This window comes from Pongo abelii, chromosome 16 (assembly GCF_028885655.2).
Source record: "Pongo abelii isolate AG06213 chromosome 16, NHGRI_mPonAbe1-v2.0_pri, whole genome shotgun sequence".
Classification (NCBI taxonomy): Eukaryota; Metazoa; Chordata; class Mammalia; order Primates; family Hominidae; genus Pongo; species Pongo abelii.
In genome coordinates, this window is record NC_072001.2 from 14,900,341 (window position 1) to 14,927,023 (window position 26,683).

Consider the following 26,683-nt stretch of genomic DNA (forward strand, 5'->3'; position numbering starts at 1 on the left):
CAAATGATCAAAAATGTCACAATAAAGAAGATTTGAGACAGAAGAAAATGGAAATGAGAGACATTGTGATGTTCAATACTGATTATAAATATTAAATAGAGAAGATACAAAAAATGATATTGATATATATACTATGGCCTGAATGTTTGTGCTCCCTTAAATTTCATATTAAGTGTAAATTAGGTACTAAAACTCATATAGATATGGTATTAGGAGGTGAGGTCTTTGGGAGGTGAAAGAACCTCTTACGTAATTAGTGCACTTATAAAACAGGCCCAGGAAAGCTCCTTTGTTCCTTCCACCTCATGAGGACGCAGGGAGAAGGCATTATCTGTGAGAAAATGGGCCCTCACCAGATGCTGCACATGCCTGCACCTTGATTTTGGATTTCCTAGCTCCCAGGACTGTGAGAAATACTTTTCTGTCGTTTATAAGCCACCCAGTCACCCAGCTGATGTATTTTGTTACAGCAGCTTGACTAGGCTGCAACAATCTGGTAAAAACATAAGAAATTATTTTTATCTCTGAAGGAATTTTTTTTTTTTTTTTGAGACGGAGTCTCACTCTTTCACCCAGGCTGGAGTGCAGTGGCGAGATCTCGCCTCTCTGCAAGCTCCGCCCGCTGGGTTCACGCCATTCTCCTGCCTCAGCCTCCCGAGTAGCTGGGAATACAGGTGCCCGCCACTACCCCTGGCTAATTTTCTGAAGGGACAGACGTCCACAAGAGGCTCTCCCCTGATGATGCAGGTTTTGTGGATGTCCCCCACACCTACATGCATTCCTTCAGCTTGAGCACTGGTATTTACATGCCCAGGGGCCACATTGACGTCTATCCCAATGGGGGTGACTTCCAGCCAGGCTGTAGACTCAATGATGTCCTGAGATCAATTGCATATGGAAGGGAGTTCCCTCTTTTCTGCTTTGTGTTTGACTCAGTTTATCCCATTTCCTTCTAAATCAGCCAGAGCCTTTAGTGCTGCAGGCACTATTTGTTCATTATTCTCACGTCTCACCACAGTGGCCCTCCAACACTGTGTTTAATGTATATCGTTGTCCTCCAAGACTAAATGACCTAGTGATTCCCGCTCTGGTTTCTCATGCTTTAAGGTTGCAGTTGTTATTAATTGTTTTCTTTCTTTCTTTCCTTTTTTTTTTTTTTTTTTTGAGAGAGAGAGTTTTGCTCTTTTTGCCCAGGCTGGAGTGCAATGGTACAATCCTGGCTCACTGCAACCTCCACCTCCCTGGTTCAAATGATTCTCTTGCCTCAGCCTCCCGAGTAGCTGGGACTACAGGCACGTGCCACCATGCCCAGCTAATTTTGTATTTTTAGTAGAGATGGTGTTTCACCGTGTTGGCCAGGCGGGTTTCAAAACTCCTGACCTCAGGTGATCTTCCCACCTCGGCCTCCCAAAGTGCTGAGTTTACAGGCATGAGCCACTGTGCCTGGCCGATTAATTTCTTTTTATGACAAAAGGAATACACACATTTGTTGAAAGAGAAATCAAGCATTATAGACTTGCATAAAGCAAAAGTGCACTCCCGCTCCCACCTCTACTTCCACTCTTCAGATGTAGCCAGTATGACTGCTTTTGCGTGTATCCTTCTAGTCTTCTTTCTTTGCAAATTTATTTGCATTTGCATGCAAATTTTCCCCCAAATCACATTGTTCTGCAACTTTCTTTATTTTTATTTTTTTCAGCTTCATTTTTTTTCTGTAATAATATATTATGGATACTCTTTTTCTTTTCTTTTTTTAAAACACAGAATCTTTTTTTGTTGCTGTTGTCATTGTTGTTTTGTTTTTGTTTTTGTTTTGTTTTGAGATAGATTTTCACTCGTTGCCCAGGCTGAAGTGCAATGGCACGACCTCGGCTAACTGCAACCTTTGCCTCCCAGGTTCAAGCAATTCTCTTGCCTCAGCCTCCCGAGTAGCTGGGATTACAGGCACCCACCACCACACCTGGCTAATCCCAAAGTGCTGGGATTACAGGCGTGAGTCACCGTGCCCAGCCACATCCTCTTTCTTTCTTGAGACAGGGTCTTGCTCTGTCACCCAAGCTGGAGAACAGTGGCACAATCATAGCTCACTGCAGCCTCGACCTCATGGACCCAAATGATCCTCCCACCTCAGCCTCCCAAGTAGCAGAGACCATAGCTGTGCACCATCATGTCTGGGTACATTTTTTATTTTTGTAGAGATGTGATCTCACTATGTTGCCCAGGCTGGTCTCAAACTCCTGAGCTTAAGCCATCTTCTCACCTGGGCCTCCCAAAGTGCTGGGATTACAGGTGTGAGCCACCATGCCTGGCCTTGGTATTCTTAATAATATGTCTTGGAGATTGTTTCATATCATTATATTTAGAGCTACCTCAGTCTTTCAACAACTGCATATAATTTCATTGCATGAATGCATCATAATTTATCTGGCCCTTATAAGTGGACATTTAGGGTTTTAAAAAATCTTTTTCAGTTATGAACTGTGCTACAATGAATGCCTTGTCATATTTTTAAGATGAGTTTTAGAGCCAACGTACTAGAAGATGGAAGGAAGCATGTTTCTCACCCATTCCATTTCAGACTGCATTTTTAGGGGAAATTGTGCTATTTGGAGAACCACATTTGGCTTAGAGGTTCAGGAGTACTTGGATCCTACCCTGGTGTAACTCTTCCCTCCCCTATGTCTGGGCCGATGAGAGATGGAGAAAAAAAGCAAGAACCCTCATTCTTAGAGGGGCTGAAAGCCTAAAGCCGTGCTCTCGGGAGGACACCCCTTCCCCTAAGCCAGGGCTTCTCTTTGATGTTTGGGACTAGATAGACCTTTGTTCTGAGGGCTGTTCCATGCACTGGAGCATGTTTAGTAGCATCTCTGGTCTCGACACACTAGATACCAGCAGCACCTTCTCCCTAGTTGTGACAGTGTCTCCTGGCTGAGATCTACTGCTCTAACCCAACGTGGACCTCAGAATCCTACCACCCACAGGCTGGCACAGGGCAGGAGCCTGAGGCACCAGAAGTGCTTGGCCCAGAATAGGAGTGGAAGTGAGATGACCAGGCTTAGCACAGCAGGGTCAGCCTGTCCTGCCAAAGCAGGCTCATGGAGACAGGGGTACCCCTGAGGGCCCCAAGTGCAGAGCCTTTTCATGGTAGTGCCCCCCCACCCCGCCCATTGGCAAACGTGGCCCCACGACACCCTGGAATCTATCCAAACATATAGTGACCTCTGCAGGAAGGATGGGTGGGAAGCCTGGGAAGATCTTGAGGCTATATTCATGCATGCACAGAGCGAACCAATGCACCCGCCGACCACAGGTGGCCTCCATCAGAATGGAGACAGTAGATGTGAACTTTGCTTCCACCTCAGGGTCTAAGGACAAAGCTGCTGGAGCTGGCATTTTTTCCCCCACACTTCTGGATCAGGCTGTATTTGAGTCCATGATCAGCCTGCATTTCTTTAATTAACTTGAACCAGGGGTGATAGATAATCTATACCCTTTTTCCTTGGATGGTTGGTCTTCACTTTTCCCCTGGTTGGCTCCTAGGAATTATGTAATTTTTGGTATTCATCTGATTTGTTGCTGCGGGACACCAAAAGGGAGGAACTTGGCACTCAGACATCAAGGTGAATGTCACAAACAGAGGCCAGTGGAGGGTGGAGGCTCCCAGGAGAGGCACGGGGTACAGATCACAATGTCAGGCTTAGGCTTTCTGATAAAGCTCCCGGTTGTCTTGTGATGGGGGAGGGGAGAGCTGAAATCAGGATTGTGAGCTGTGACTGAAATATCTGCAGCAGCTCCAGGTAAGAGAGGCCCAAGACCTAGGATGGCAACAAAATCTCCCAAGATCTAGCCAGCCAAGCAAGCCTCTATTTTCTTCATGTTCTTCCCAACCCATAAAGATCACAGCTATTGCCAGCCATAATCCCCGCCTATAATCGCAGCACTTTGGGAGGCCAAGGCAGGAGGATTGCTTGAGCCCGGGAGTTTGAGACCAACCTGGGTAACATGCGAGACCCCATCTCTACAATAAAAAATACTAAAATTAGCTGGGTGTGGTGGCATGCACGTATAGTCCCAGCTACTCAGGAGGCTGAGGTGGGAAGATTGCTTGAGCCCAGGAGGCAGAGGTTGCAGTGAGCTAGATCACACAACTGCACTCCAGCCTGGGTGGCAGAGCGAGACCCTGTCATAAACAAAAACAAAAATAAAAACAAAGAAAAAAAACCCCACAGCACACAGCTTTTAAAGAGATGGAGTTACAAAGATCACAGAACGAAGAGTTAAAAAAAGAACTGGGTTGTAGGGCTGGGCAGCAATTGAAGCTGTTTTTCCTCCCAGATGATTGGACACCTCACCTTTTAGGGATGAGGGGTCCTCAGGGGCAGGGTCTGGGTATGAGTAGGAGAGAAGCCTCTTTCAAAACCAACTTTCAGAGAGTTGGATGCCTTTTCTTTTTGAGATGGAGTTTTGCTCTGTTGCCCAGGCTGCAGTGCAATGGTGAGATCTAGGCTCACTGCAACCTCTGCCTGCTGGGTTCAAGCGATTCTCCTTCCTCAGCCTCCTGAGTAGCTGGGATTACAGACACACCACCATGCCTGGCTAATTTTTTATTTTTAGTAGAGATGGGGTTTCACCATGTTGGTCAGGCTGGTCTCGAACTCCTTACCTCAGATGATCTGCCCACCTCGGCCTTCCAAAGTACTGGGATTACAGGCATGAGCCACAATGCCCGGCCAGAGTTGGATGCTTTTTGGAGAGGAATGAATTTGGATTAGGCATTCACATTTATTTATGCCCTTACATGTTAAAGAAGGTGACACTGAGGCCAGGTGCAGTGGCTCACACCTGTAATCCCAGCACTTTGGGAGGCTGAGTCGGGTGGATCACGAGGTCAGGAGATCGAGACCACCCTGGCTAACATGGTGAAACCCCATCTTTACTAAAAATACAAAAAAAATTTAGCCTGGCGTGGTGGTGGGCACCTGTAGTCGCAGCTAATTGGGAGGCTGAGACAGGAGAATGGCGTGAACCCAGGAGGCAGAGCTTACAGTGAGCCGAGATCACGCCACTGCACTCCAGCCTGAGTGACAGAGCAAGACTCTGTCTCGAAAAAACCAAACAAAACAAAAAACTCAAGCAAATTCGATCTGAGGAAAAGCCCAGTTCTCAGTGATGAGGATTCTGATCTTGACTTTGATATCAACAAATTGGAACAGCAGAGCAAGGTGCAAAGCAAAGAACATGGAAAACCAAGAGAAAAGTCCATAGTAGATGAGAAATTCTTCCAACTCTCTGAAATGGAGGCCTATTTAGAAAACAGAGAAAAAGAAGAGGAACGAAAAGATGATGATGAGGTGGCAGATACTGATTTTTCTGAAGATACTGATTCTGATGAAGATGAAGGGGGACTGTTTGGAAGTAAAAAACTTCAGGTAAAGTTTTGAGAGAGGAGAGAGCACTTTCCTCCTCCTCAAATTAGCTTTTGTTCTGTTTTTCTAGGAGAGATGTAATTGTAGTTAGAAGATTTGAAGCTAAGAAATGTTGTGCTCTATCTTATCAGTTATAAATGAATCTGTACTTCCATTCAGTTTGTGTTCCAGTTGTTCTTATAACAGTTTTATGGTAATGTTTTTAGTTGCCAATTTCACCTAATAACTATTTTTGGTTTGTAGTGTTATTAAGTTAGAAAGTAATGTAGACATACAGTATACACACAAATATATATGCTTGTGTTAATGATGTATTTTTCTATTCCTAGTTAATAGTTTTAAAAACTTTTTATTTTTGTCAGATAAAAGTTCCAGAAATATGAAGTACAAAGATTTTTTTGATCCAGTTGAAAGTGATGAAGATATAGCAAGTGATCACGATGATGATCTGGTTCAAACAAGATGATGAAATTGCTGAAGAAGCAGCAGAAGAACTAAGCATTTCTGAAATGTATTTAGAACCATCCTTTACATTGTTAGCTGGAATTGCCCAATCATGTATGGGTGCTTGTGGTTTTCACATATGTTTGTTTTAAGAAGTTAGATTCTCTCCTATCAGATATTCTCAAGATAGCCAGAGGAAAGTCTGGATTTAAAGGGACATTAGAGATCATTTAATGAAGAAAAATATTACTGGCAGTAGCAATCAAATCTTTCTTACCAGGAACTTTGATTTGGTTTTGTGCCCAAAATACCCTGTTATTTTTGTGAGATAGGAGGTTTGTATTATAGATTGATGAATAATTTATTTTCTATATATTGGACACTTTTTGTTCTGCTTCTTACATAGCATTTCACTTAAATGATACCTTCTCTTCCTTAATACCTGAAAGATTTTGGAAGTTCTGAGCATTTGGTGGCATTAGGCATATAAAAGAAGAACTTTATTAAGGGAAAATATGTTTCCTTTTGTTTTTCTAATGGAAAGCAGTATATTTCTTTTTGTAAGAGTTTTGGTAGTGCAGGGATGGAGACGATGACCTGGAAGAAAGTGAAGACAGTAAACAATGTAAAGAAAGCTTGAAAAGAGTGACCTTTGCTTCACCGGATGATGAGGCAACTGAAGATGCAGGTGTTTTAAATGTAAAGAAAAATTCTGATGAAGATAAATCCTCTTTTCAAAAAAGGCAGGAAAAGGTAGTTAGGAATTTGAGGAATTTTTAATATGCTTGACATGATTGTGGAACTCACAGACTAATAACAAATCTTCTCTATTTTTCTTTTTTCTTTTTTTTTTTTGAGACGGAGTCTTGCTCTATCACCCAGGCTGGAGTGCAATGGCACGATCTTGGCTCACTGCAGCCTCCGCCTCCTGGTTTCAAGTGATTCTCCTTCAGCCTCTTGAGTAGCTGAGATTAGAGGTGCATGCCACCATGCCTGGCTAATTTTTGTATTTTTAGAAGACACGGGGTTTCACCGTGTTGGCCAGGCTGGTCTCGAACTCCTGACCTCAGGTGATCCTCCTGCCTTGGCCTCCCAAAGTGCTGAGGATACAGGTGTGAGCCACTGTGCCCCAGCCTTCCCTATTTTTCTTGTGGTAACTAGTAACCATCCTTTGAAAACAAATATGTTGGCCAGGTGTGGTGGCTTACACCTGTAATCCTAGCATTTTGGTAGTCTGAAGCAGGAGGATCACTTGAGCTCAGGAGTTCAAGACCAGCCTGGGCAACATAGTGAGACCTTGTCTCTACAAAAAATACAAAAATTAGTGGGACACGGTGGTGTAGGCCTGTAGTCCAGCTACTCAGGTAGCTGAGGCAAGAGGATCACTTCAGCCCAGGAGTTCAGTGCTGCAGTGAGCTATGATCACATCACTCTCTCCAGCCTGGGTGGTGGAGCAAGATCCTGTCTTCAAACAAACAAAGAAACAGAAAACTGAAAATCTTGCTGCTACTCTCTAATGCAAAAGCACAGTATATAGAGTTGCCATATGGAAAGCATGTGATTTGCAAAAATCAGTGCCCGCATTACCCAGCCTATAGCTTTCAACTTGGGGCCTGTGTGTAAAATGATTGTTTCTTTTCTGTCTCCCTTATGTCTTTATATGCATAGCATATCTCTCCTGACAAAGCTGTCCTGAGAGCCTCTTCTTGAAACTGTTTTGACTGCTCCGGAGGATGCCGCCTACGTCTTTAAGGTGCTCCACAGATTTTGATGAGTTCCAAATAGTCATAATTTTAATTAATACCATGAAAAAGATATCTTCCAAAGTATGTCATGATTTCAGACAAGTGAAATTTCATTTAATTTTAGTAGATGTAGTCCGGCTCCAATAATTGGGCTATATTATTTATCCAATCTTAAAATTTTATTATAATAAAAATGAGAATCGTGCCAGGCACAGTAGCTCACACTTGTAATTCCAGCACTTTGGGAGGCTGAGGAGGGAGGATTGCTTGAGCCCAGGAGTTCGAGACCAGCCTGGACAACATGGTGAAACCCCATCTCCACTAAAAATGTAAAAAATTAGCTGGGTGTGGTAGCGTGAGCCTATAGTCTCTGCCACTCGAGAGGCTGATAGTGGATGATCACTTGAGTCCAGGAGTTCAAGGCTGCAGTGAGCTATGACTGGACTATGGCACTCCAGCCTGGGCAACAGAGCTGGAGAATAAGCAAATAAACGATACCAAGAATATCAAAAGAATTATTTTTAAAATCTGTGAATCTAAGTTAAATTCATCATTGTCAGATTGTCCCTGGAAGATAAATTCTAAAGGAGAAAAAGAAACATAAAGTATCAATGAGATAGTGTCCTCCCATCCTGCTCCTCCCACCCTCCCCCACAAAAAAGAAAGAAAGGTTTGGTTTTGCTATGAAATTATATCAGAGCTTCAAGTGAAGTTTTCAGTAAATCACAAGTAATTTATTGCAATTTCCACATATAAAGAATAAAGTAGAACTTTCAAACTTTTTTCTTTTGAAACTGTTAGAGCATGAAAACCCAAACCTGACAAAGGTACCTGACAAACAGAGCATTAAAACACACACACTCTCTCATTCATGACTAGTGATGCAAACGTAGCACAGTGGGAAAATTATGCCACACAACCACATGAGCCTTATTCTCTTGAATCACTATTAGAAGATCTGGTATGATTCCTGCTGGCAAGATGTTAAGGAGAGAATACACGGTTCCATCCATATATGTTAGAAAGACCTTTGATAAAATTCAATATTTATTTCTAATTTTTTTTTACTCCTAGTGGATTATAAATACATCTATTCAAAAGCTGCCATCATGCATGATGGGTGAAATTCTAAAAACATCCCTTTAAGATCAGGAACAAGACAAAATGTCCAGTGTCACTGTTACCTCTGTTAATTAACATTAACAGTTAATAACCAAATAAGCCAGTGCAGCTACAAAAGATAAAGATAAGAGATTAGGAAAACCGCTGGGAGCAGTGGTTCTCACCTGTAATCCCAGCACTTTGGGAGCTCAGGAGCTCCCAGCACTTGAGCTCAGGAGTTTGAGACCAGCCTGGGCAACATAGTGAGACCTCATCTCTGTAAAAAAAATACAAAATTATCTGGGTGTGTTACATGTGCCTGTGGTCCCAGCTACTTGGGAGTCTGAGGTGAGAGACTGCTTGAGCCTGGGAGGCAGATGTTGCAATGAGCTGAGATTGTGCAGCTGTACTCCAACCTGGGCAACAGAGTGAGACTCTGTCTCAAAAAAAAAAAAAAAAAAAAGATTAGGGATACTAAAATGAAAACACTAGTGTTTGGAGAGAAAACTGAATGGATAAACTGAATTGACATTAGGAAAATAAGAGCATTCTGTAAGATAGCTGAAAAAGCTGGTATTTATACACTGAAGTCATAATTGTTGTCTTTTAGAAGTTAGAGATAATAAGAATTTGAGTTTAGAGTCAAAAGGGTCAACCTCCATCAAATACTAATATTCTAATCAAAGAATTACTTAAGTGGACGTGATGGCTCATGCCTGTAATCCCAGCACTTTGGGAGGCTGAGGCAGGCAGATCACAAGGTCAGGAGATCGAGACCATCCTGGCTAACACGGTGAAACCCCATCTCTACTAAAAATACAAAAAATTAGCCAGGCGTGGTGGTGGGTGCCTGTAGTCCCAGCTACTCAGGAGGCTGAGGCAGGAGAATGGCATGAACCCAGGAGATGGAGCTTGCAGTGAGCCGAGATCACGCCACTGCACTCCAGCCTGGGTGACAGACTGAGAGACTGTATCTCAAAAACTAAAACAAAAACAAAAACAGCAATTACTTAACTTTAGGATCCTCTAATAATCAGAATTGATAGTGGTTTGTGAAGAGATAAATCACTTGAATAGAAGAGAACCCAGAAATAAACCCAAATGCTTCTGGGGGAGTGTAGTATATTATAAACATGACATTTTAAACCAATGAGGAAAAGAAATCATTTGCAGCTCACCCCACCATAGGCAGCAGGAATAGGAAGTCATTGGAAGAATAAAAAGACGGTAAGAACAGAACAATTGTAGAACAGTACGTTTCTTGCTTCCCCATTTTTCAAAGTATTTTTTGCTTTTTCACAAATGTAAGTGTAATTTTGTTTTCTAAATGAATACTAATTCTTTTTTCTCTTTCTTAGATGAATGACAAAAATTACATCTTTAGAAAAAGAGTTGTTAGAAAAAAGCCTTGGCTGCGTGTGGGGGAAGTGACAACACAGAAGAGACCAGAGAAGAGCCTCCTGGAGGAGAGCTGCGCTTTGACCATGCTGTCCGGATGGGTGTGGTGCGCTCTTCTGCAGAGTGTTCACTTCTCTGCTTTTTCTATGGTCCCATTTCATAGAAAGATTTGGGGTGATATTTCTTTCCCTCAACTTTTTATTTTAAAAACTTGCAAACACAGAAAAGTTGATAAAATCATGCAGTGAACATATGTATGCTATTCAACTGGATTCACTAGTTAACGTTTTGTCATATTTGTTTTCTCTCTTCCACGTATGGAAGATTGTATATGTGCCCTTCTTCCCCCTGAATGATTTCAAAGTAAGTTGGCAGTATCAGAGCATTTCACTGTTAAGTACTTTTGCAGATATCATCTAAGAACCAGGACATTCTCCTATATAATCACAATGCCATTAATCCACCCAAAAATTTTAACTTCAATACACTAATGATATCTAATGTATGGATTATAATCAGCTTTCTGGCAGTAATCTGTTTAGAAGGCTTGCATCCTGTCACTGTCCACCGATTAAATTTTGAACTCTAACTTGAAACCCTGGTCATCTCATTGCCTTCTTTCTTATACCCATTAAATCCAAAGGAGCTCTCATTTTATTTCTACAGAAAAGAGAATGGAAAAGAGGGGAAGAGTCCCTAGTACCTTGGATAAAGTATGAGCACTTACTACCATATGTATTCTAGTTCTGTAGTTTTCAAACTTCAGGGAGCATCTCAAGGCTTATTAAAGCACAGATAGCTGTCCTTCCCAACTTTCTGATTCAGGAGGTGTGGGGCTGGCCCAGGAATTTGCATGTCTAACAAGTTCCCACGTGTTGCTGATGCTGAGGGTCTAAGGAATACAATGCGTGAACCCGTGGTTTAGTGGATATCCACCTAATGAATACATGTTGTATTTCCTTTTGCACGTGTGATTACAGAGGAAACACCTTTCAACTGGAAGATATCATTAAACAGAGGATAACAGATCAGGTCAGTAAGAATTAAATTTAACTTAATTGAAATGTCACTCAAAAGTTTAGAAATAATATGACAGGCCAGACACAGTGGCTCATGCCTGTAATCCCAGCACTTTGGGATGCCAAGGCAGATGGATCACTTGAGGTCAGGAGTTCAAGACCAGCCTGTCCAAGATGGTAAAACTTCTTCTGTACTAAAAATACAAAAATTAGCTGGGCATGGTGGTGCATGCCTATAGTCCCAGGTACTCGGGAGGCTGAGGCAGGGGAATCGCTTGAACTCAGGATATGGAGGTTGCAGTGAGCTGAGATGCACCACTGCACTCCAGCCTGGGCAACAGAGTGAGACTCCATCTCAAAATAAATAAATGAGATAAAAATAAAAATAAAGGGAAGATGGGGTAGCTTTGTGTACTGCATGTCCCAAAAATGGGCTGATTTCTCTCAAGAGGCAGGGATTTAAGCTCTGTAGCCTACATGGGATACATACAGGAGAAAAAAGAAGAAAAAGAAAAGAAATGTAAATATAAATAAATGAAAATAACACTTCTCCATGATTATAAAGGAAATCACATTGTTTTTGTAATAATTTGGATGACAAAATATAAAGAAAAATCTTTAATTTTGCCACTCAAAACATTCTGGTTTGTTGCTTTTCACACTTTTTATGCTATAAACATTTTAAAAAGTAGAATCATAGTACATGGTCTTTTGTCACTTACTATATTTTAAGCATGTTTCTATGGGAGAAATATATCCTGGCATCATCACTTTTAATCGCTGGGTGTATGGTAAGTGAATGATTGCCACCCCAGAGGTGAATTTCCTTCTATATATATTTTAATGGACTTGAGTGAGGATTTTTACACTGAATTCATAGAAGTAGAATTTCTACAGGAAAATAATATAAAACAGTTTTAGGATTTTTAAAAGAAATGTTGAAATCATCCTATAGGAAAATTGGTTGGGTTTATACTCCCACCAACAGGGACAGAGCTCCAGGTTCCCCCTTCCATTTGTCATCTTCACTGGTCTTTAAGCAGAAAATCTCATTGCTTTCATTACCTTTCTTTGATTTCTAGCGCTTTTGAATCTTTTTCATTTGCTTATTGGCCATCTTTATTCTTGTGGGAGGTGCCGGTTTCTCCATTGTCCATTTTCTGCTGGAAATCATTCATTTTTTTTTCTGAGTAATTTTAAAGATTTCTTTATAGGCTAAGGATACAAACCTTTAATCTGTCATTGAGGTTACAAAGACCTTCTCCCAGTAAGTAATTTGTCATTTCACTTTATTTATTTATTTTTTGCTAGCAAAGCACCAAAGTCAAATTTCACTTAATTTTTATCCTGCTGAATGAACACATTTTAACTTAGTGATTTTAGTGGAAACAGGAGCAGGACAGAACGTAATAACTAGATCTTGCTCTGTCACCCTAACTGGAGTGCAGTAGCATGATCATAGCTACTGCAGCCTCAAACTTCTGGGCTCAAGTGATTTTCCCACCTCAGCCGCCCAAGTAGCTCTAGGACTACAGGTGTGTGCCACCAAGCCCAGCTAATTTTTAAATTTCCTTTGTAGAGATATGAATTCACTATGCTGCCCAGGCTGGTCTTGAACTTCTGACTTACCCCACCTTGGCTTGCCAATATGCTGGGAGTAGAGGCGTGAACTACTGCTCCCGGCCAAGAGCTTACTTGTGTTTGCTAGTGAGATTCTTGGTATCTTTTTATATTTGAGGCTTTCGTGCTAGTGCTGAAGTATTACACTCACCATCTGAGGTTTACAGGACTTTTGTTTTAATGTTGAATAGAGGGAACTGTTTAGTTTTGCACCTTTGCAAGTATACAAAATGTGCCTACCAGGACTTTGCTTTATATCCATTGAAAAGCAAGAAGTAACACAGTAGAAGTATGCCTGGCTACAGGCTGTGGAAGAATGGAGTATTCTGGTTTAATTCTATTAACTTGGAAGGATGAAGGTGAAAAAAATTCAAAACTTTAATTTCCTGTTGAATGCAATCTGAAAATATAGCCAGTGACTCCACTTTTCTTCTCTAGTAAGTTTGGACATTCAGATCTACGTTGTCTTTTATCATAGAATTCCTAGTGCGCCGGAGTCTTATATTGTGAAGATCCTTTTCTAAAACTTTAGATGTAAGAGAATAGAAATGATATTGGATGAGATCAGGCTGGATGAGAACTGATACCTGTAAATATATTTTTTAGATGAAATCTCTGATTGCCACACGTTTTCTTATTGAACTCATAAAAATAAAACACACTGGCTGGAGGGTGGAAGTAGGAAGGAGATTTATGTCTTTTAATTGCATGTCATTGTTTCATATCGAGACAGAACATATAGTATCCCTGGCTTTGGACCTATAGAAGGAAACACATTTTTCTACCTGCTGTATGGCAGAGGTTCCTGAACACCTGGACAGCTTATTGCAGCACGGATTGCTGGGCCCTACTCCAGAGTTTCTGATTCATCAGGTCTAGGGTGGGGCCTGAGAATTTACATTTATAAGAAGTTCCCAGGTGCTCCTGGTCCAGAGACTATATGTTTGAGAGCCACTCTTACATACTAACTGTAAATTGTAGAAGTCTATAAAAAAGCTTAGTTTGGTCTGAGATAAGAAGCACACAGGTAATGGAGCAAATCATGAAAAAGTCAACCCTTGATCCCAGGTAACAAGTAACACACAGTGACAAAACACAATTCTTGGTTTTCATGATTGCAAGTCATAGCCAAGTATCTAGTGAGAAATTCAGTTTCATTTTCAGGGCTTAGAGGCCAGGTGATTCTAGAAAAATAGGATTTAGTGATTAACCTCATGAGAGTGGGAGTTATTTATGTCCTTTTTCTCTCCCCCATCACTTACACCATTTAGCCTTACATTAGAAGGGTCCTGTATTTGCTTTAACCCTGTAAAGAACTTTGAGTGCTTATTAAACAGAAAGCTTTGTGTGTGTGTGTGTGTGTGTGTGTGTGTGTGTGTGTGTGTGTATGTATATATTTAGAGACAGAGTCTCATTCTGTAACCCAGGCTGAAGTGCAGTGGCATGATTTTGGCTCACTGCAACCTCTGCCTCACAGGTTCAAGGGATTCTCCTGCCTCAGCCTCCCAAGTAGCTGGGATTACAGGCACCTGCCACCATGCCCAGCTACTTTAGTATTTTTAGTAGAGACAGGGTTTCATCATGTTGGCCAGTCTGGTCTTGAACTCCTGAATTCGGGTGATCCACCCACCCCAGCCTCCCAAAGTGCTGGGATTACAGGCATGAGCCATCACGCCGGGCTCAAAACCTTTGTGTTTTTAAAGATATTAGACATGTTTCTTGTTTTTTTTTTTTTTTTTAAACTTAACACTAATGTAGGAGAATAAGAGAAAGTTTTTCTAAAAAAGAGAAAACATTGTGATTACTTTATCTTATTGGAATGTTGGATACTAAAGTCTGCTTTATCAATCATCAAGCACACTATAAAATTTCCATTTTAATAGGATTTGTACCTCAATTGAGGTAATAAAGTTTTAAAGTTTTTCAAGTGAAAGCCAGCCCCGCCCCTCTCCTGGAGTGGGCGGGGACAGCAGTTGCATGGGCAGCTTTCCTTGTGACAACACAGGTCCTTCATGACACGCTGCTGTCTGGCCACACCTCCTTTTCCTTTCATCTTTCTCATTGGCCAATGGGCTTCAAGCATTAAGGCCACGCCCCTATTCTGCATTCTAGTGCAGCCCTGGTTACGCCTCCTCTGGCTCAGTCACACAGCGACGTAGAGGTGACTGGAGGTGTATAGTTGTCCTCACCTGGATCATGCTGATGTGGCCCCAACCCCACCTCCCTGACAATCCCCACCTCCCTACCCATCCACAACTCCCTACCCACCCCCACCTCCCTACCCACCCCCACCTCCCTACACACCCCCACCTCCCTACACACCCCCACCTTCCTACACACCCCCACCTCCCTACCCACCCCCACCTCCCTACACACCCCCACCTCCCTACACACCCCCACCTCCCTACACACCCCCACCTCCCTACACAGCCCCACCTCCCTACACAGCCCCACCTCCCTACACATCCCCACCTCCCTACCCACCCCCACCTCCCTACACACCCCCACCTCCCTACCCACCCTGACCTCCCTACCCATCCCCGCCCCCCTACCCACCCCCACCTCCCTACCCAACCCACGATGTACAAAGAAACCCGACAGAACAAATTGGCCGAGGCCAAGGAAAAGGTAAACGCACCAGCACCCCAACCAAAGTTGAGGCTCCCTCTGACAGCCGAACTGCTGCCAGTCTGTGCCACTCCCGAGGCACACCGGGCTGGGCCCCCCCAGTACCTCTGGGATCCCCACACCAAAATCTTGTCAGTCAGCCCAACCCCCAGATGAGTCCTGCCCGTGCCCTGCCTGGCACCCCAGGGTGACTTTGAGCAGGTGACTCCCGGGGCTTCCAACTCCATACTCTGCCCTTACCTCCTGCTACCCCAAACCCGACCTCCCTGGGCTCTTTGGGCTCACATCTCCAAGGACCTGGGTGCCCCAGAACCTGCCCTCACCAGTTGCCACAGGGTGACTTTGGGGACGTGACTCCTGGGGCTCCTTGTTCCTTACTTGGCCCTCACCTCCTGCCGCCCCAAGCCTGACCTCCCGGGGCTCTTTGGGGTCACATCTCCAAGGACCTGGGTCCCAATTTTGTGACCCCCCTCCCCAGTCTCAAAGCGGCAACTTGGGCATTGCACTCATGTGTCCCCCCCACCCCCACCACTGCACCGAGGAGTGGAATGTAGTGATGTCACAGTCCCTCTACAAACTGTCATTACTACCACAAGACTGGCCTTTGGTCTTAGGACCCAGTCCCCTAAGTGTTCTTGCCCACTTCTGTTTCCTCTGGTTGCAGCACAGGTTTCCAGCTGGAAGGGGAATGGGGACCGTGGGACCTAGAAGAGAGAGGTTTCAGGCTGCCTGACTTCCTTACCACAGACGTTGACAGTGTGAAAAGCCTACACCTCCCCCATGAGCTCCACATGTTGACAGTGTCTCTGGGTGGCAATGGGAGAACGGGTTGGGTTTGGTTTTCTCCCAGGCTTCTACTCTCCGGAGAGACTTTAACATTTTTTCTGAGTTCTGCACCTCAGATTTGAATTCTCCATTGTTCTGGGACCAGAGTGCCCCTCAGTCACTGGTTTCTGGAGTGAGATCTGCTTATCTTCTGTGGAACAGATCTTGGGAAACTGGACTTGACAGCTTGAGTCTTCCTCATCTCATCTCAACCTGGGGTACTTTGAGTGCCACAGGATAAATATGGGGCATCTTTCTGAAGCATCAGTTTCCCTTGATTCCATTGAGAGATGAAACATTAATGTACTTAGGGATGAAAGCCACATAGATTTATAAGAGTATACAAAACTTCTCTCTGAAATGAGGCTTGGGTTGTCCTCTTTCTGCTAAATTCCCGGATTTAACAGAAAGGCTGCCTTCTGCCATGAGGATACATTGATGTAAAGATTTGAGAGGTACTGGTGTACTTCTTAACACTAACAGACGTGTGAGGGTGTACAGTTCCTGCCTACTTAATATTTGCTTTTCTACCTCTGCCTCTGGTTTTGGTCCCTGGCAGCTGCTGATTTGTGGCAAAATCCCAGAGCTCAGAGTCAGAAAACTGAGTTTAAGTTCCATTACTGCCTTTTTTTTCAGCCATGGTATCAATCTCTCTCAGTCACTAAGTGATTGTGACAACATTTCCTACAGTTGGTGGCATTAAATCAGATGGTCTATAAGAGTATTTAGTATAAACTGTAAAGCAGGATGTGACTGTAGGAGCTTGTAGTTCTCATGAGTATCACTGCTCTTCCTTTCCACAGTTGAGAGACCATCATGCCCAGACCAACCCTAGTGTTGGTGCAGGAGCAAGCGACACCAAAAAGAAGAAAATAAATAATGGCACTAACCCTGAGACAACCACTTCTGATGGTTGCCACTCACCTGAGAATGTGAGTCTTGGCTGGCCAGGCTCCTGGGGACAGTGGGCCCAAGGGGTGGTGGAGGGTAATTGTTAAGATTGTGGAAGAACTGCCAGGTACTGGTTAAGAATTCTGGATTTGAATCCTACCTCTCCATCTGCTAGGGATATGATTTAGGGCAAATTGCTTGAGCTCTTTGGGCCTCTCTTTTCACATCTGTAAAACAGGAGTGGTATTGTTTTACTTGTATTTGTGAAGTTTAAATGAGATTTGTCATTGTGTTTTTATGTTAATCCCTAGTCCAGGGCCTGCTGTAAACTCTCCTTCTTGGGCTTGCATTTCCTGAGGTAGAGTTAGAGAGTATCAGAGGTTTCTGTTAGCTCTGAGAGCCTGACAGTTAAAGGCCCACTAGAATGGAAATCTCAGGGCCAAGGACTCCTGTCTGCCTTTTCTAACTTCTATCCCCACTGTGAGGAACTGTCCCTGGCTCGTATGTGCTCAATGTTTGCTGAACGAATCCACCTTTCTAAATCACAAGCTGGCAGAAGGGTGGGCTTTTCTCACACTCCATCTCTGAAGGTTTCTGTTACTGTCTTTTCAAGAGAATCTAGTTTCAGACTTTGAGTTCCGTGGCTGTGGGCAAAAACCAACAAAGACCCAAATCCTTCTTCTTTGGGAGTTGAGGAGAGTTTACCAGTTTGTGTTCCCATTGGGTCTGAGAACTGTGCCTTTTAAATCCATTCCTGACCCCTGCCTACCGCTTCCTGGCCTGGGGAATAGAGTCAAGGAGGCCACCCTCAGTCACCTTCCTTTGACTCTCCCCACAGAAACAACAGAACCGAGCTCAGCTGGAAGAAGTAACGCGATTTCTTTGTTTGCTCACGACATGACCGCTGGGTTTGGGGGCACTCAGATGTAGAGGCCCCAGTCTCATCTCCCCCACTCCTAGCCTGGGGAAGAAGGCTCACCCCCCTTATTCCACCCCATCCCCACAGGGTCCCTGATAAACTGGTCCCATGGGTGGGCCTGTCCTCGGGCAGTGGTGCCATTCTGGGGGCATGTCTCTTGCTGTGCCATCTCTGCCTCCTCCTAGCAAGAGCTCTGTCTTCCTCTTTCTATAGGAAAAGAAGGCAAACCACCAACATCAGGAAGCTCTAAGGAGGGAGCTAGAGGTGAGTGGAGGGTGTGAAGTTCCCTCCTGTCCTCTGGGGAATGTTTCTTTGCTTCTCTTTCAGCATTTGCTTGTCTTTTCTCCCAAAGGCCCAGGTTCATACCATACGAATCCTTACATGTCAGAAAACCGAGCTTCAGACGGCACTCTATTACAGCCAGCAAGCTGTCAAGCAGTTGGAAGGTGGGAATCTGGCACCCCGTCATCCTTGAACCTGGCACTTTGACAGGCCTTTAGGGGGAGTCCTTTGGGCCACATCTGAATGTCTCTCATTCCAGGAGAGGCCAGGGATCTGATCGACCGCCTGCATGATTCATGGAAGTTTGCAGGAGAGTTAGAGCAGGCTCTCTCTGCCGTCACTACACAGAAGGAGAAGGCGGATAAGGTGAGTCCAACCACTGCCCCATACCCTGGGAGCCCAGCTTCGCAGATGGAGGAGTGAGCCTAAAGTTCCCTTCTGTAGGATGGAGGTGTCCTGCCCAGAAGGCAGCATTGCCATTTCTTGCTGCTTTTGTGTGTGGTTGTTAGAGGCAGACTGGGGCTGAGTGGGCTGCTGCAGATGAGCTGGGGAGCATTGTGGGGAGTGAGCACTGGACATAGAACTCAGAGGCCAAGTGCCCGCCCTGCCCATCCTTGGCTGTGGCCTTGGCCAAGTCCTAAGTGGCGGTTAGGGTACTTGTACCATAAAGGTACAGAAGAGTATCTTGAGTATGTTATTATTTGTGTGGAGAGAGGGAGCAGGTATATATGTGTGTGTGTGTATGTATTATGGTAATATACATAAAAAATGTTTGTAAGGATTCATAAAAAAAACTCAGGATAGAGGCACAGTGTGGGGGGGAGATATTTCCCTTCTGGACTTTCTGAGTTTTGGACTATGTGAACGTATCACCCTTTCAAAAATTCAACAAAGGATTAATTTCCTCCTTCTTAACTGTGCCCCTACCTCCAGCGAAAGAATGGGCTTAGAGAATCAGATATACCTGGGTATTGAAATCCCAGCTGTAGGTGATCTTAGGCAGCACTTAACCTTTAATACCACATGTTTTTCATCTACACAATAGAGATAATAATGGTAACCATCTCCTATGGAGGTTATGAGGATTAAATAGGATTATTAGCATAGTGCCTGGTGAAGCACTCAATAAAGGTTCCAACAGTGGTAGTAATAAGAATAATAACAATAGCAATATTATCTGATCTCTCTGGGCCCCTGTTAGCCAGCCCTAAATTCAGTCTCTTTCCCTGTCCCTTCCACCTTCACTGAGTTCTTTGAAAAACAAATGAGGGCCGGGTGCTCTCACTCATGCCTGTAATGCCAGCACTTTGGGAGGCCGAGGTGGGTGGGTCACCTGAGGTCAGGAGTTCAAGACTAGACTGACCAACATGAAGAAACTCCATCTCTACTAAAAATACAAAATTAGCCGGGTGTGGTGGCACACGCCTGTAATCCCAGCTACTCGGGAAGCTGAGGCAGGAGAATCACTTGGACCCAGGAGGCGGAGGTTGTGGTGAGCCGAGATTACGCCATTGCACTCCAGTCAGGGTAGCAAGAATGAAACTCTGCCAAAACAAACAAACAAACAAACAAACAAAAAACAAATGAGACCATGGGCTTGGAAATGCCTTGAGAACATGTCAGGTGTGATTGAGAGTGAGGGAGTGTTACTGTGGAGTAGTCACAGTAGCTGTTGTTCCTGGTCATCCAGCTACTCCTCTGCCTGCTCTGTCTTGACTTAACCTTTCTCTATTTGCAGTACATCAAGGAGTTAACAAAGGAGAGGGACACCCTGAGTCTGGAACTGTACAGGAACACGTAGGATGGGGGAAGGTGGAATGGGAGGTCTGGGGGCCCTTAGCGTGGGTGGTGTGCTGGGAGGTGGGGGGTACAGGTGAGCATGGGGAGAGGCTCCTGCAGGTTTTCATGTGTGCACAGGGAAGCTCTAGTTCAGGCTGTGTCACTGACTCATGGGGTAGCCTCAGGCAACTCATGTCTTCTCTCTGGCCTGCCACCTGTGACTTTTAATTCCTGGGGTCCCTTCCAATGCCACGGTTCTGTGGTTGTGAGCTGAAAGTAGAGGGTTGATCACCAAAGCCGTCCTTTCTGTTCTTCATTCATTCCTTTCTCTACTGCCTCTGGCCATAGCATAACCGATGAGGAGCTGAAGGAGAAAAATGCCGAACTACAAGAAAAACTTCGACTTGTAGAATCTGAAAAGTCTGAGATCCAGCTCAACGTAAAGGAGCTAAAAAGAAAGCTGGAGAGGGCCAAGCTCCTGCTGCCACAGGTGAGCGGCTGCAGCCCCGAGGGTTGTGGGAGCCCCACCCAGCTGGGACCATGGTCTAGGGATCATGCAGGGTATGGGGAAGCTCCAGCCAAGAGCTGGAAAATTTGGGTCCCTGTTCTGGTCCCACCATAGAATCCTCTAGAGTGTGCTAAAAATGTACAAATTGGGGCCCTGCCTGGGGAATCAGAATCTCAGGGTTAGTGCTTAAAATATTTTTTTAAAGGATACTGGATGAAAACCATTATTTTATAGATTACATTTATTTATTTATTTATTTATTTTGAGTTGGAGTCTCACTCTTTTGCCCAGGCCAGAGTGCAGTGGCACAATCTTGGCTCACTGCAAGCTCTGTCCCCCGGGTTCATGCCATTCTCCTGCCTCAGCCTCCCAAGTAGCTGGGACTACAGGTGCCTGCCACCACACCCGGCTAATTTTTTGTATTTTTAGTAGAGACGGGGTTTCACCGTGTTAACCGGGATGGTCTCCATCTCCTGACCTCGTGATCCGCCCACCTCAGCCTCCCAAAGTGCTGGGATTACAGGCATGAGCCCCCGTGCCTGGCCTATAGATTACATTTATATGGCTAGCTCATGAGTCTGTTTCCTTCTGAGGTTCAAACCAACACTTTGACTATTCCAGCAGCAGCTGCAGGCGGAGGCTGACCACCTGGGTAAGGAGCTGCAGAGTGTGTCAGCAAAGCTCCAAGCCCAGGTGGAAGAGAATGAGTTGTGGAACCGCCTGAACCAGCAACAGGAGGAGAAGATGTGGAGCCAGGAGGAGAAGATACGGGAGCGGGAGGAGAAGACACGGGAGCGGGAGGAGAAGATACAAGAGCAGGAGGAGAAGATACGGGAGCAGGAGGAGAAGATGCGGAGGCAGGAGGAGATGATGCGAGAGAAGGAGGAGAAGATACGGGAGCTGGAGGAGAAGATACACGAGCAGGAAAAGATATGGGAGGAGGAGGAGAAGAGGCAGGAGCAGGAGAAGATATGCGAGCAGGAGAAGAGGCAGGAGCAGGAGGAGAAGATGTGGAGGCAGGAGGAGAAGATACACAAGCAGGAGGAGAAGATACAGGAGCAGGAGGAGAAGATGTGGAGGCAGGAGGAGAAGATGTACGAGCAGGAGAAGATATGGGAGGAGGAGAAGAGGCAGGAGCAGGAGGAGAAGATGTGGAGGCAGGAGGAGAAGATACGGGAGCAGGAGGAGATGTGGAGGCAGAAGGAGAAGATGCACCAGCAGGAGGAGAAGATACGGGAGCAGGAGGAGAAGATGTGGAGGCAGGAGGAGAAGATATGGGAGCAGGAGAAGAAGATGTGGAGGCAGGAGGAGAAGATACGGGAGCAGGAGGAGAAGATGGGGAGGCAGGAGGAGAAGATACGGGAGCAGGAAGAGAAGATGCACGAGCAGGAGGAGAAGATGTGGAGGCAGGAGGAGAAGATGCACGAGCAGGAGAAGATACGGGAGGAGGAGAAGAGGCAGGAGCAGGAGGAGAAGATATGGAGGCAGGAGGAGAAGATACGGGAGCAGGAGAAGATGTGGAGGCAGAAGGAGAAGATGCGCGAGCAGGAGGAAAAGATACGGGAGCAGGAGGAGAAGATGTGGAGGCAGGAGGAGAAGGTGCGGAAGCAGAAAGATATGATGCGAGAGCAGGAGGAGAAGATACGTGAGCAGGAGGAGATGATGCAGGAACAGGAGGAGAAGATGCGGAGGCAGGAGGAGAAGATGTGGGAGCAGGAAGTGAGGCTGCGGCACCAGGAGGAGAAGATGCAGGAACTGGAGGTGAGGCTGCAGGAGCTGGAGGAGAGGCTGGGGGAGCTGGGGCGGAAGGCCGAGCTCTGGGGGGAGCAGACGAAGGTGCGTGGAAACCCTGGAGATCATACAGAACGACCTCACCACAACTTAGCAGATGGTGGTTGGCTCCCTCTGCTTTTCCACCAGTCTGTGGCCTACAGTTTAAATGGTGGGAAGAAGGGTGTGAGATTTGAGGCTGGGGAGGGAGGCATGGGCCTCTAGGCAAGGGAGGTAGTCATTTAGGCCTGGAGGAAGGGGCCAGGGCAAGGGGCCTGGGCAGGCGACAGAGCCCCGCAGTGCCCTCGCCACCCTGTTTATGGGCCCAGAATCTGGAAGCCAGCCACTACCTACCCTGACGCCTATCCTGCAGGTGGAGCTGAAGAGCCAAGAGGCTCAGAGTCTGCAGCAGCAGCGAGACCATTACCTGGGTCACCTGCAGCAGTGTGTGGCCACCTATCAGCAGCTGGCCTCTGAGAAGGAGGCACTGCCCAGCTGCAGCAGCAGGAAGCTCAGGGCGAAGCGGTGGCCGAGGTGGCCCACCAAGAGTTGCAGGAGACCCGGTTGAGGGAGGTGATGAGGGCGGGGCCCCAAGCGGGATGACCTGGCAACCTCCGTGCCTTCTCACTCTCTTTCCTGGCCCCTTAGGAGCACCTGGAAGCTGCCATCTACCGAGCAGATGACAAGAACGCACAAACAATAAACATGTAAAAGCCGGCAGCAAGGCCTGGAGAAGAGTAAGCCGCCACGTGACTGTTTAGAATAGAGTCTGAGCACAAACCTGAAAAAAAACATTTATTTATTTTAAATTGTGGCAAAATACTGGCCAGGCGCGGTGGCTCATGCCTGTAATCACAGCAACTTGGGAGACCGAGGTGAATGGATGACCTGAGGTTAGGGGTTCAAGACCAGCCTGGCCAATACAAAAATTAGCCGGGCATGATGGCGCGTGCCTGTAATCCCAGCTACTTGGGAGGCTGAGGCAGGAGAATCGCTTGAACCTGCGAGGCAGAGGTTGCAGTGAGCTGAGATCGTGCCACTGCACTCAAGCCTGGGTGACAGAGCGAGACTCTGTCTCAAAAAAAAAAAAAAGTTTCTTCCTTACATGTATGTTTCTATTGTATTTTTTCTTGGTCTTTCTCGTTTAGTCTTGTGTTGTCTTATGGCATTCCTAATAAACTTTGTTCTGTCTCCAGAGAGTATTGACTTTGACTTTATGGCACACAACTGGAGTAAGGGCACATCGCCTTCATCTAGTTTGGGACTAAGCTGGTTCAAAGCAAGTTTTAGGTTTTATGATGGCTGGTCTATGTTTTATTCATTTGGACTCCTAGGGGTGGCCCTTCCAGGGTCCCCACCGAGGTCCCATCTCCTTCCTGGGACCCAAATTCTCATTAGATCATTTCAGCCCTGTGAGAGTGCCAAACATTCAGGTAGGCTCTCCAGCCCCTTAAGTACTACTTCATACTCAGTTTCTTAGCCTCTTAGCCCTCTACTGTTGACCAATCACCAAATGTGGGAAAAGCACCACAGACTGTCAGGGTCACCTCCTAGGCCTGGTCACTCAAGTTCTGGCTGAGGTTTTCAGTTACTTTCCAACAATTGTTTTTGATTGGGGGCAGGGCACACTTTTGTCCAGTTTTTCTAACTGCTCTTGTGGGGAGGCGAATCTGTCACAAGCTCCTCTGCCTTTAGTGAAAGTTGAAAACCTTCATCTGTCCTTTTTTTGTTGTTTTTGAGATGGAGTCTCGCTCTGTTGCCCAGGCGCTAGTGCGGTGGCACGATCTCTGCTCACTGTAACTTCTGCCTCCTGGGTTCAAGCAATTCTCCTGCCTCAGCTTCCCGAGTAGCTGGGATTACAGGCGTGTGCCACCATGCCTGGCTAATTTTTTTGTATACCTTTAATAGAGACAGGATTTCACCATGTTTTCCAGGCTGGTCTCGAGCTCCTGACTCAGGTGATCTACCTGCCTCAGCCTCCCAAAGTGCTGGGATTACAAGTGTGAGCCACTGCGTCCAGCCCATCTGTCTTTTAAAAAAATGTTTTTAATTGGAGGTATAATTTATATTCAGTGAAATGCACAGATCTGGTTTACATTTTGATGAGTTTTAACTCATTTAACATTACCCATGGAACCTACCTCCTTTGAAGATACAGAGTATTTCTATCATCCAGAAAGTGTTCCTGTGCTTTCATCCTGTCCGCCACTCCCCCAGCAGCTGATGAACATGCTGAGGACATTGGTACTGGATTCTGGCCACCCCAAAAGAGCCGCTTTGAGAAGGCTTACCCAGCACTAAATCCCTGCCTGCTCTCTCAAAATTTCCATCTTTAAGCTGGTTGTACCTATAACCCTCCCTCATCAACTCAATAGATAAACAAACCCTGAAAAATAAACTCCCCTTCCTGGCCCAGCAGCCCACAGCCTAATATTGATGGTATTCCCAGGCTTTCAGAAATGGAACTCGCCTGCCGGTTCACCCTCACTAGGGCGGCAGCTGCACAGGAGCAGCTGGGCTCACCCATTAAGCCAGAAGCCAATAGCTGGACAGTGGCACTCAGACCCCAGCCTGGGCCAGCCTGGCTGAAAGCCCCCTTCTTTCCATCCCACTCTGGAGAGAGGGGGCGGAGCATACACAACTCTACTGCCCTCCGCATCCTTCAGCTGTGCTTCCTCCTGGGAGAGGGAGCCGCTAATTAATTTGGCCAAAGCCTTCTTGAGGGCTGTAGGTTTCACAGGCTGGGTGTGTGGGGCCCACCGTGCTAGAGAGAGAGGCTGGTGTGTCAGAAGGCAGCCACCTGGCCAGAGGAGGGTCAACCCCCTTGGTGACCTCCTTCCCCCAGCTGGACACAGCGTCCTGCACTCTCTACATGTGACTGTTCCCCTCAGAGCTGCTTCCAGGGGAGGGGTTCTAACCCTGTGGGTGGGGACATTGTGTCACTTTACAGTGGGCCATGGCTCCCTCTGACATCGCCAACTCAGAGGCAGTAGAGAGAAGATGAGAAATTCCCTGGCCCCTCCTCCCTCAGCACCCCCACCTCTGCACACATCCACATATGGAGGCCCTGACAATGGGCCCTGGGAGTGCCGCCATCTGCGCCTCCTTTCCATGCCTGCAGCAGCCATGTCCACTCTCCAGACCCTCACCCACCTGGCTCAGTAGACTCTGCACCGCCTGTGGTCCTGCGCCTACACCTGGGCCTCTGTGCCCGTCAGTTCCCCCAGTCTGGTTCTTATTTTCCCCAACAAGTAGGGAGCCTGTAAGGACACCTGTTGAGCAAGCTGGGGGAGAGAGTAGGGTGGGGCTGGGAGGATGAGGAGGAGAAGCTCATGGTCATGCTGGAGACTCAGCTGAGCAGAGTCTCTGCAGGCCCCTTGGCTGCCTAGCCAGTGGTGATCCCGCCCCCACCCTCATTTCTTCTTTGTTAACAAAACCATGACCTCATTAAATACTGGACACCTATAAACCTCATGGACCCTCCTCCAGCCTCCCCACCGTGTACTGGTCAGTCTAAGTCAACTCTAGTCATTTCATTCCTCTGGACATTGACTGCTTGGGGCTTGGGCATGAGCTGCCTCTTCACCTGAGCCTCAGCCACAGTTATCCTCTGCACCTATCACGCTGATGCACTGGGCCAGGGAGAGCTCCGTCTCGATGGAGATGAGCTGTGAGGAGGTGGCGGCTGGGTGGATCAGGTTGTGGTAACGGGTTTTGTTCAGAAGGTCGTCCATCAGTTTCTGCTCGGCATGGGCCACACGGCAGTCCCCTGGGTAAACACACAGATATGCTGGGCCCTTGCTGCAGCTGTCCCCCACTGCAGCTGACAGCTATGAAGCAGGAGCTGAGAGGGCCAGGGAGCACAGTCACCCTGAGAGCTGGCTGAAGCAGTGAAGGCGCTGGTGGGCCTTTCTTTCCCTGGGGACTTCAAATGACATTAATGACAGAGCTCAGCTACCTCCTCCCCATGCCATACCTCTTCCTCCTCCCCCTCCCTCGATCAGTGAACAGCATCCCACGCTCTACACATCTGATACAAAACTGGGTGTCTCTTCCTGACTCCCCCCTTGGTTCATCCAAGTAGCCCCCAAGTCCTGTCTGTCCTCCCATCTCCAAGGCTACAGCCATGTCCCTGCCTCCCCTGCCCTGCCCACCTTCTATTCTCTCCACCTGCACTCTGCCCCTGCCATCCATGTGCCATACAGTGGCAGACTGGTCTTTCTACAGCAAGCTGGACTAGGGCCCTTCCCCGCCCACAGCTCTCAGGGCTGGAGGTGGAGTTGAAGCTCATGTTCTGGCTTGGCATTCAGAGCTCTTTCCCCCTCGGC

General features: G+C 46.3%; 1 protein-coding gene across 1 annotated transcript; it reads left to right on the plus strand.

Moving 5' to 3' along the window:
- Window positions 1-5,294: 5,294 nt before the first annotated feature.
- LOC129050245 (golgin subfamily A member 6-like protein 26) lies at window positions 5,295-23,276 on the plus strand. The gene is made up of 10 exons (XM_063716328.1): window positions 5,295-5,429; window positions 6,447-6,623; window positions 10,075-10,215; window positions 17,010-17,138; window positions 18,369-18,462; window positions 18,558-18,664; window positions 20,037-20,095; window positions 20,426-20,567; window positions 21,207-22,346; window positions 23,004-23,276. The coding sequence occupies exons 1-10, from the start codon at window positions 5,295-5,297 to the stop codon at window positions 23,064-23,066; spliced, it is 2,187 nt and encodes a 728-aa protein (XP_063572398.1). The 3' UTR covers window positions 23,067-23,276.
- The last annotated feature ends 3,407 nt before the right edge of the window (window positions 23,277-26,683 follow it).